Here is an 11,756-nt window from a genome sequence, read left to right on the forward strand (position 1 = left end):
GTTTTCCATCAGCGGTCCAGCTGTATCAAGAATGATTAAGTCTTGTCAGAACAAAGAAATCTCTTCAACTGTCCTGGGAGAAGATTTTCGAGGGGAGGAACTACTGGAGGACAAAAACACGAAGTTGTTGTAAATGGCCATTGCTTTTTCTGGCTGCATTTATGGACTGGAAAGAGAAAGAAGCAGAAAGAGTAGTTGGAGGCTCTATAAATCATATTTCAGACAAAGAAAATACATTGCTGTTATTATGCACTTTTCTTTGAATCCTTTGCTGACGTTTTAGCCTAAATTGATTGCTTTAAGGTAAGCTTTTCAATGTTGCTTTCTCTTTGCCTCTTGATGCATTTTATTGCCATTAATACCTGATGTGAAGCCTAGTTATTTGGGAGCAAAAAGGGAAAGAGGGGAGAACTGCTGCTGAATGAATGCAAAATCACTTACTCAAAGTGCTTGGATATCAACTGATAAGTGATCTGGATATTTGAACCTATGTACCTAAACTCTGCCAGCTCATCTTGACTCATTTGTGGATTAACATTGCAGTCCTATATGCTTGTTTGGGAGTAACTCTCCTTAAACTTGGTGAGTCTTAGTTTTGAGTAAATCTGCATAGGATTGGACTTGCCAACTATGTGAAATCCTCTGCAGAGTTTGATTGGTATGCCTGTGATTTGATTTATTTAGGTCAGTCTAAAACAAATGTCTTCCTGTTGCAGCAATATCCTGACCTAGAATTTTCATTTACCCATAGAAATATTTTAACACAATTTTGTTGTTAAAGCACTTGAGCAGTAAAACCATGGGAAAGCTAGCTTTGAAACTGCAAATGCTAAGAGTTTTACCATCCATGTGGAGGTATTAATGTTGCCATCCCAAATTAGTTTTATACAAAGCATTGCAAAGTTTTGACAGGTGTTCCTTATTAGGTTTGTTAGCAGCTTCACTTGATTTGGTAAAGCTGGTCACTGGCTTGTTTATGAATTTGATTGAAATAATATTCTCTTGAGTCATATTTCCTACCTTTTCTTCCCTGCTGTCCTAAATGGAATCTGCAGGCAGATGAATAGTTGAAGTAGACTGGTTGGACTCGCCACCTAAGAATGGGTTTGCCAGATCACGTACCCAAGATCGCCTCTGTCCCTTTAAATATTCTGACAGCTGGAGATTATGCAACCATTCTGCCCCTCACTGTGTTTCTCTCTCACTGCCTTCTGTTGGGTGAAGTCTAAGTTTATTCCCACCCCAACAGGATTTATATATTGCTTAATTAAAACTTCTGAGCAGTTTACATAAAATGCAATATATATGTGAATATGGCCAATAAAATCAGGTGTTAAAAATGAACCCACCTACTTTTCTTTCCAAAATAAAATCTCATTCGGGGCCATGGAACAACAGGATGGGAATCCCAATATACTTGCACTGAAACATTTCAAGTAGAATCTTCACCTAGAGCACTGTTTCCCAGCTGTTTTTGGACTACAACTCCCATCATCCCTGACCACTGGCCCTGCTAGCTAGGGATGATGGGAGTTGTAGTAGTCGAACAACAACTGGAGACCTAAGTTTGGGGAACACTGACCTAGAGATTGAAACACTACATGGAAGAAGAATGTTAGAACTCAGATGCCCTCTCAAACCTATTAGAGTATTTGGTATCTGATGCTCAAACATCCCGTTGTGTTCATGGATGGGTGCAAAATAACTCAAGGTCAAAGGTAGCAGTAGGTCCAGGAATGCTTAAACATGATGAGCAGCAGAGTGGAAACATGTTTTATGGAGATCCTAACTCAACTTTGGCATGACACTAACTGGATTTTCCCTATGCACACGTTGATAAAGTTTGATTTAACCTCTTACCTCTAACATCTGTTTGTCATTAAACACATGAGGCACCAGCCAATCAGCCAAATGGCAAAATTCCTACCGGGTCCTCCTCCAAAACAGGCGACCCCTAGACAGGCATAGCAAGGCCATAAGAACAACCCTAAATATAGGGAGAGGAGGGCGGGTGATCCGCTGCACGTCGCAAGAAAGTGAAACTCTCCAGCGACGTGCAGCAGCCAATAGCCAACCCAACTGACCAAATTTCTGCCCCAGCAACAGAGGGGCAACCAATGGGGTGTTGTGGCCGTCCAAATGGTCCCGCCCCACAACAAGGAGGCAGTTTCTGGTGATCTCACCACAATAAGTGCCCTCCATGATGGAGGACCCAACCTGTCACATCTCTCCCCCCCCCAATATCCAGTATGATGTTTTCATCCCTGACCATTGTCCATGCTCCTTGGGGCTGATGGGAGTTGGAGTTCAAAATATCTGAAGAGCAGCAAGTTGGGAGAGGCTAGTCTGGACTCTGCATGGTATCTACTCATACCCAGCTAGGAAAATCAATATACGCACAGAACATTGTGCAAATAAGTGGGAGGGTGGGTTGTGTTGCAATTGATTCCTTTGCCCAGTGCCGCACTTTGCCTAGAGTGAGTAACCTCTGACTGAACAGGCTTATTTTTCATTTTAAGCAGGCTTGAAAATGCAGGGACAACGCCAGAGGAATAGAAGTGTGTATCAACAGACAACTGCACTTTTGTGGAAAAATATAATTCTAAAATGGAGGATGAGGATGCAAAGCTTTCAGGCAAGTAAAAATTGCCAATCGAGGGGAAATAAATGTTCAGCATTTCTTCTCCTGTTCTTTTTAAAAATTTAAAGTTGTGAAAATCGATTAAGCGTTTGAATACAAACAGCTAACGTGTGTGCTATATTGCCATTGCCATTTTGTTTTCCAGTGAAGTCAAGGGGAGAAGCCACTCGTAAAGTTGCAATGGGGAACTAGCCTTTTCAGTTACTGTGTTAATTGCAGGAAATTTATTTGATTTGTCAGTGCATATCATTCCGAGGATGTTCTAATAAACATGCAAGAAATAGTAGGGTAAATTATAGTCCACTTATTTTTTTCTTTTATTATCATTTACCTATATACCTCTTTTTGGCCCAATGTCCCAACATATTATCAGCATCAGTATCAGCATATTAAGGATGGATGGCGGCTAACAGATTGAGGTTGAATCCTGACAAGACAGAAGTACTGTTTTGGGGGGACAGGAGGCAGGTGGGTGTGGAGGACTCCCTGGTCCTGAATGGGGTAACTGTGCCCCTGAAGGACCAGGTGCGCAGCCTGGGAGTCATTTTGGACTCACAGCTGTCCATGGAGGCACAGGTCAATTCTGTGTCCAGGGCTGCTGTTTATCAGCTCCATCTGGTACACAGGCTGAGATCCTATCTGCCCGCAGACTGTCTCGCCAGAGTGGTGCATGCTCTAGTTATCTCCTGCTTGGACTACTGCAATGCACTCTACGTGGGGCTACCTTTGAAGGTGACCCAGAAACTACAACTAATCAAGAATGCGGTAGCTAGACTGGTGACTGGGGGCAGCCGCTGAGACCATATAACACCGGTCTTGAAAGACCTACACTGGCTCCCAGTATGTTTCCGAGCACAATTCAAAGTGTTGGTGCTGACCTTTAAAGCCCTAAACAGCCTCGGCCCAGTATACCTGAAGGAGCGTCTCCACCCCCATCGTTCTGCCAGGACACTGAGGTCCAGTGCCGAGGGCCTTCTGGCAGTTCCCTCACTGCGAGAAGCAAAGCTACAGGGAACCAGGCAGAGGCCTTCTCGGTAGTGGCACCCGCCCTGTGGAACGCCCTCCCATCAGATATCAAAGAGAAAAACAACTACCAGAGTTTTAGAAGACATCTGAAGGCAGCCCTGTTTTGGGAAGTTTTTAATGTTTAACAGACCATTGTATTTTAATATTTTGTAGGAAGCCGCCCAGAGTGGCTGGGGAAACCCAACAAGACGGGTGGGGTATAAATAATAAATTATTATTATTATTATTGTTGTTGTTGTTGTTGTTGTTGTTGTTGTTGTTGTTGTTGTTATACCGAATAACAGTCCAACAAAATATAATCAATCATAAAGACAAACAGACACCTGTATGGCTATTTGCTGTAACTGGGTAAAAGTTCACCTATGATAATTGAATGGATCCTATGAATCTGGGCCATAGCATATATCAGAGGTTTTCAGCTGTTTTTAGTCCATGGCTCCCTTGACCAACTATATTCTTTTTGAGGCTCTGGTGGGGGAAATGCGCTCCGAGCCTCTGTAGCCCAGTTAAGTCACCCCTTGCCTGCAGCTCCTGCAGCCCCTCACCCCTTTTCAAACACCCTCCTTTGTGGTGTGTTCCTTCAGGCTCCTCCCCTCTCCCCTCTCCTTGGGAGTCCTCCAGGCAGCAGCCGCCACCGCCCCTGGTCTCTGAGCTGCCATGCCTGCCCCAAACAGAGGTGCCTGGCCAGCCCTAGAGCCACCAGTTGCCCTGGGGAGCTTGTAGCCAGGGCTGCTGCATATGCTGTGCACCCGGGGGCAGGGCGAACGTCCCAGGGGGGAGGGACAAGCATTCCCAGGGGGGGCCCGTGGCGAGTGTCCCAGGGGGTTAGATGCCCATGGGGGCGGAGTGAGCCACCCATTGGGGGTGGAGAGGGAGCCACGCCGCTTTACCAGCAGCCTTCCTCCCTTCCCTCTTACTTTTTTCTTTTTTGAATTTTTTGAATTCATTTTTCTTTCTCATTCATTACACACATCTCACATTCATAACATTTACTATGCAATCCCTCCCCTCCTAGGCTCCCCCCAACTTCCGCTTCTGGTTTGTTTCTCCTTTCTCCCATTTTGCTGCCTCTTAAAAGAAAAAGCTACTAATAACATATTTATACAATAACTTCAAACCTAAAAATAACAATAAATACATCATATTTACGCGGGTGGCCACAGAGCCTAGGGCTTTCCAATCAGAAGGTCGGGGTTCGAATCCCTGCGACAGGGTGAGTTCCTGTTGCTTAGTCCCTGCTCCTGCCAACCTAGCAGTTCGAAAGCGCGTCAAAGTGCAAGTAGATAAATAGGTACCGCTCTGGCGGGAAGGTAAACGGTGTTTCTGTGTGCTGGTCTGGTTCACCAGAAGCGGCTTAGTCATGCTGGCCACATGACCTGGAAGCTGTACGCCGGCTCCCTCAGCCAATAAAGCGAGATGAGCGCTGCAACCCCAGAGTTGGCCACAACTGGACCTAATGGTCAGTGGTCCCTTTACCTTTACTTAATTCTTAACTTAAAGATAGCTGCAGTACTTCTCCCTTTCATCCTCTTTTCCTGTTAGTTTTAATTTGCTATTACACTGGTACCTCGGGTTAAGAACTTAATTCGTTCTGGAAGTCCATTCTTAACCTGAAGTTGTTCTTAACCTGAGGTACCACTTTGGCTAATGGGGCCTCCTGCTGCTGCCACGCCGCCACGCGATTTCTGTTCTCATCCTGAAGCAAAGTTCTTAACCCGAGGTACTATTTCTGGGTTAGTGGAGTCTGCAACCTGAAGTGTCTGTAACCTGAAGCGTCTGTAACCCGAGGTACCACTGTAATGATAAAGCTCTGTTCAGTATAGCATTGCTACTGTGATAAGCACTGTCAATATATTCTTACATTTAAAAGACATGGTTCTAATTGTGCTTTTGCAAAAAAATTAATTAAAAAGATGGGGGAGAGGTATTTCTCTCCTTAAACTATCCTGGCTGGAACAGCAAAAAGTTGGCAGAATTTTTAAGGGGTTACATAAGTGTAGTAAGTTGATTTTGGAATACACCACCATGGCTCCAATTCAAGTCAGGCTTGTATTTCACACAAACAAAGGCCTTTCCAAAAATCAGACAAGTTCAATGGTATGCAAATACTGCAAATACTACTTATATAAAATAGATTTTTTAAAAGCTTTTTTTAAAAAACAAACAGGCAACATCAAAGGATTAGGAAAAACAACTATGAGTAACCAAATAAATATCAGAGCATCATTGTGCCTTGAAAACTCTTTCACCCAGATCCTTACGGAAGTCAGTACAAAAAAAACCAGATACCTTATAAGTCATTAAAAGGTCTGCCAACAGAAAACAAATCTTTTCTTTGATGGATTCTGAATGTAATCCCAATAAATTCTACACATTTAAAATGCAGTTCCAGGTACAAAGGACAAAATAAAATGTAGTGTGGAAGATCTTCTATCCACATATTCCCCCAAATACATCTATGCTACGCCGGGAAAATCTGATAGTCTTGGCCGTCAGTCGTAGCCAATGAAAACACCTGGAAAATGAGAGCTGTAAAGGCTTGCTTGAGTCTAGGAAAACTAGGATTAATCAAACAGGAAGATCTGTAATGGTCATTTTAAAACAGTCAAAACCACACAGCTATACTTCCCCTTTACATCTGCAGGTGAGGCAGTAGAAGTGCTGGACTAGTGCCTTGCTTTGGTAATAGACTGGATTACTGAGGCTCAATCCAGATAAGACTGAGGCACTGTTAGTGGGTGGTTCCTTAGATTAGATGAATGGGAGGCTGCCTGCTCTTGATGGAACTATACATCCTCTGAAGGAGCAGGTACACAGCTTGAGGATCCACTGCTGTCACCTGAGGCTCAGGCAGTCTTGGTGGCATGGGGTGCCTTCCATCAGCTTCGGTTGATGGCCTATCTGACCAGGATAGCCTAACTTCTGTTGTCTCTGCTCTAGGTTAGATTACTGCAATATGTTATTCCAAGGGGCTGCTTCTGAAGTAGGTTCAGAATTCAGTGGCTCACTGGGGCAAGAAGGTTTCAGCATATAAAGCCATTCCTGGCCCAACTGCTCTGGCTGCCAATTAGTTTCTGGGCCCAATTCAAAGCGCTGGTTTTGACCTATAAAAGTTATATATGACTCAAGACCGCAATACCTCAAGGAGTGCCTCTCCCCATATGAACTGACCCGGACCCTGTGATCATCATTTGAGGCCTGTCTTTGTGTGTCTCAAGAGGTCTGGAGGGCGGCAGTATGAGAACAAGCCCTTTCTGCAGTGGCTGCCCACTTGTAGAAGGCTCTCCCCAGGGAGGCTCACCTGAGGAGCTGACATGGAGCCCAAAAGATCACAATTTCCCCTAGCAATGCAAGGGAGGTATTGGAGGCCCATAACGCTTTCTCTGGAACAAAGGTGTAGGACCCCGGAATACAATGCCCATGTTTCACGTGTTTTCTGTGCAGACGTTTCCCCATGCTTTTCCGAGCAGAAAAAGCTTCAGCTCCATTTTTCTAGCTCTTCAAGGAGTGACCCCCACCTTTATGGGCAAATCCAATCTATTTGTGGGGGTTATAGATATGTGCATATTCCTGCACATGTGTACAAGAATGCTTGTGTTCAACAGGGGCATGGGGCATTCCTTCATCCCCTTTCCACTATATATGGAAATGGGGATGCAGGTGGCGCTGTGGTCTAAACAACAACTGAGCCTCTTGGGTTTGCTGATCGGAAGGTCGGTGGTTCGAATCCCCGCGACGGGGTGAGCTCCCGTTGCTCTGTCCCTGCTCCTGCCAACCTAGCTTGTTCGAAAGCATACTAGTGCAAGTAGATAAACAGGTACTGCTGCGGCAGGAAGGTGAACAGTGTTTCCGTGCACTGCTCTGGTTTTGCCAGTAGCAGTTTAGTCATGCTGGCCACATGATCCGGAAAACTGTCTGTGGACAAACGCTGGCTCCCTCGGCCTGAAAGCAAGATCAGCGCTGCAACCCCATAGTCGCCTTTCACTGGACTTAACCATCCAGGGGTCCTTTACCTTTACCTTTAACTTTATATATGGAACCATAGGAACCCATAGGAACAAAAACATTCTCATAGCTTAAAACATCCAATGTATTGTTCTAGTCAGTGACTTGTTTGTTATTTCTAGGAATGGTTCTTGGTGTTGGTTCTCCTCCTCACATTTTACCTAACAACAGCATGGATATCCTCTGAGACAGCTCATGAAATACCTCAGGCATTCCTTGGTCAACTAGATGACCCTTCCTTCAATTATACAGAACTTAGAATCCTGTATACTCCAAAAACAAAGATGGCAATGGAAATCATGGAAAAAGTAAAAACCACCATGAAAGGTATATACTATCTATTAAAACATTTTGGTACGTTATTTCTTTAGTAAGGCTTAAGTTGAAAATGGATGAGCTCTGGAGGCTGTTTTCTATGACAGGAGTGTGATCTAGAAGAGACAGGCAAATAATGAGTGTCTTTGTCCATGTGCAGAGTACCCTTTTGTTCCCCCGGAGTGAATAAAGCAGAGGGTTCCCCTGTCAAACAGCCCTTTTCAGGCAGGATTGAGACCTCTTCTGAGGAATCAAGCCATCTGTCAACAGCAGAACAGTGTTTCTTCAACTGGGGACTGGGGACCACCAGAGAACCCCAGTGTTTTGGCCTGCCCTGGCTGCACCTTTGGGGGGGGGGAGTGGGTAACTTTGGCAACTTCCCACAGGCATGCAAGAGGGAGGTGGTTAGGTAGTGAGATTGCAGCATGCAAAGTTGTCTGTGGTTTCCTTATCCTAAGCCAGGCATAGGCAAATTTGGCCGTCCAGATGTTTTGGGCCTACAATTCCCATCATTCCTGACCACTGGTCCTGTTAGCTAGGGATCATGGGAGTTGTAGTCCCAAAACATATGGAGCGCCGAGTTTGTCCTAAACTCTATAATCTTGTGAGATGCCCATGTCATAATGATACACTTGAATTGCTTGCAGCCTCTACACAAGAAGCCATTTCTCTCACTCAGTCTCTCTGTATGGAGGCTCATATAGTAACTGCAATTTTTTTGAACTAAAGGTATAAGAGTAGAATCGGTAGAAGATGAAAATGCAATGGAAGCCGCGCAAAAGAATGAATATGAAGATGATAACTATGACTATGTTGGAGTTATTTTTCAGGACGACACTTCTTATCGACTCAGATTTTCTGTTCTTAGAGTGGTTTCTCCAAGCGCTAATGTTGAAGAAATCGGTAAATCCAATATGCCTTTGTATTTACATTTCATTTCTTAGATATGAGATTTCTTAGATATGCAATCGGGTGCAGATCTGGACCCACATATTAAGTTAATAAAGATGAGTAATCTTTTAATGTAGAATGGACAGCTGCATATCTATCCTATACATAGACCTAAAGGTACAGGTAACGGGACCCCTGACCATTAGGTCCAGTTGCGGACGACTCTGGGGTTGCGGCGCTCATCTCGCTTTACTGGCCGATTATTGTTATACAACTTCTGGGTCATGTGGCCAGCATGACTAAGCCGCTTCTGGCAAACCAGAGCAGCACACGGAAATGCTGTTTACCTTCCCAACGGAGCGGTACCTACCGGTATTTATCTACTTGCACTTTGACGTGCTTTCAAAGTGCTAGGTTGGCAGGAGCAGGGACTGAGCAACGGAAGCTCACCCCATCGCGGGGATTCGAACCACCAACCTTCAGATCGGCAAGTCCTAGGCTCTGTGGTTTAACCCACAGTGCCACCCTATACATAGACCTATAAGTAATTAAATACTTCTGCTCCTTTTTCTTCATGTAGGAATATATTTAAAGTAGTCATGCACACATATTCATCTACCTGCTCCTCTCCTCTGTCCCTGCTCTGAGCATGCATAACTTTTAGGCCAGAACCCTGTGGAATAGGAGGTGATAAAGCATTTCTAACGTATATGTCCTACTTCAGAAATGAGACCAGATAATTCAGAACGTCAAAATCCGAAGAAAATTTGAGATTAGGATACTTTTGGAAAGCTTTTAAATTATGTTCCTTCAGACCTTTCATAGGATTTACCGAGCAAAGAATATTTTAGAACATTTGATATTCCCTTCTGAAGTCTGGTTTAATTACATTTTCAATGCTTCCCTGACTGTAGGGAGCCTAATGGAATGTGCATATAACACACTGTCCACATCTTCTTCTTCTTGCTTGTAGATTACTGTTACAACTATACATCACACTATTGTAAAAATCCAAAATACTGGTTTGAAGGATTTCTATCACTGCAGTCCAGCATTGACAGTGCTCTTATTGAAGTAAGTAGCGTTATTTTATTATTTGAGGCATTACTCTGCTGTATCATATTAGTCTCCCTATCAAGATATACTGTATATTAAATGTAATATAAAAACGTGGAAGTCTGACAACAAAGTTAACCCAAGCCCAGCCTTAAGTCTGAGTTGCTTCCTTGACAATACAACAGCTCCAGGCTCCAGCTTTCTGTATATATGGGGAAATAGACCCTCTGCAACACAAGTACACACTTGAAGAAACACATCTGGACTGTGCATTAATAAATGAGTAGCAACTGTACACTTGGGTACCATTAAAAACTGTTTACTTTCCCTCTTGCATATTCACCATCAGGAAGGTGTCCTGAACAGGCCAGGTGAGTCTCAATTTTCAGGGAAAGGGTGGAGTAACCCCATCCAGAACCAGGTCGAAGGGACACTGGGATCAGAAACACAAGGGAAATCTCAATCCAGAAACAAGCAATAGTTCATAACAAGGTAAAAAAGGTAAAGGTAAAGGGACCCCTGACCGATAGGTTCAGTCGTGACCGACTCTGGGGTTGCGGCGCTCATCTTGCTTTATTGGCCGAGGGAGTTATGTACAGCTTCCGGGTCATGTGGCCAGCATGACTAAGCCGCTTCTGGTGAACCAGAGCAGCACACGTAAATGCCGTTTACCTTCCCGCCAGAGCGGTACCTATTTATCTACTTGCACTTTGACGTGCTTTCCCAGGAGCAGGGACCGAGCAATGGGAGCTCACCCCGTCGCGGGGATTCGAACCGCCGACCTTCTGTTTGGCAAGTCCTAGGCTCCGTGGTTTAACCCACAGCGCCACCCACATCCCCTCATAACAAGGTAGGGCAGATTAAGTGAAACATGCAGTTCACAAGCATCTGGGAAATGAAAGACACAAATTGTTTTAGCAGCTCCCAGACCTCAGCTGAGTCAGTGATGGGGAATCTGTGGTCCACTAATTGTTGTTAGCTTCCACCTTGTATCAGCCCTGCATGGCTAACGATGAGGGAAGACAGGAGCTGGAATTCAAAACATCTCAATGGTCATAGTTCCTCCATCCCTGAGGCTTATATAGTCTAGTCCAGAGGGTCCCAAACTTATTTTGCCTACTGCCCCCTGGAAATTTGCCGTCTTTAATCAAACAAACAGAAAGATGCAGTGATAAATTTGCCTTCTTTTATGCATCTATATTTCTACCTAAGTCCTACAACACAGTAAAGAAAGATGTTGTTGTAAATAAGACACCTTGAAGCTTGACGTTATAAATAGGCAAGCAAGCAAGCTGCGATCCACTTCCTGGGCCTGGGTGTAGCTGAAAAGGGTTCACCGAAGCCTGGGAAAACCCCTTGCCTCCATCACAACCGCCGGATCCAGGGGAGGCATTGTTGCCACCCCACAACTGTGCCCAACCTGGCGATAAGCATCATTGCACAACAGATGAAACATGCATGAATGGTTGTTCAGAATTTTCTCCTCTTATTTCTTTATGCTTCCACTGCTCCCTTATTTTTATTCAATACCCCCCCAATTGCACCAGAGGCTTCTACTGCCCCCCTGGATCGTCCCAGTGCCCCCCAGGGGGTGGTATTTGTTATATACTGAAGTTCTCACCCTGGGCCAGCAAGGGGATACTGTAGATAGTTATGCAAATAAGGGATCGAAAGTGACGTTCAATGAGTGGATAGTTTTAGAAAATTGTTACAGTTACATTGTACTGGAACTCTATATAAGCAGGCTGACTGAACCCTTCAGTTCAGTTCTGTCCTGGCCTGTGAATAAACAAGAGCTGTTTGAAGAATCGCTGTGTCATCT

General features: G+C 44.5%; 1 protein-coding gene across 2 annotated transcripts in view; it reads left to right on the top strand.

Annotated features, from left to right (window-relative positions):
* Positions 1–8,693: 8,693 nt before the first annotated feature.
* Positions 8,694–11,756, top strand: part of LOC309363338 (ABC-type organic anion transporter ABCA8-like) — a 61,130-nt gene continuing 58,067 nt past the window's right edge. For both annotated transcript variants that reach the window (XM_081899541.1, XM_081899540.1), the window contains exons 1-2: positions 8,694–8,890; positions 9,852–9,952. In XM_081899541.1, the coding sequence (XP_081755667.1) occupies positions 8,752–8,890; positions 9,852–9,952 (240 nt within the window). In that variant the 5' untranslated portion in view covers positions 8,694–8,751. The remainder of the gene's footprint in view (positions 8,891–9,851; positions 9,953–11,756) is intronic.

This window comes from Podarcis melisellensis, assembly GCF_964234715.1.
Source record: "Podarcis melisellensis genome assembly, chromosome: 2".
Taxonomy (NCBI): domain Eukaryota; kingdom Metazoa; phylum Chordata; class Lepidosauria; order Squamata; family Lacertidae; genus Podarcis; species Podarcis melisellensis.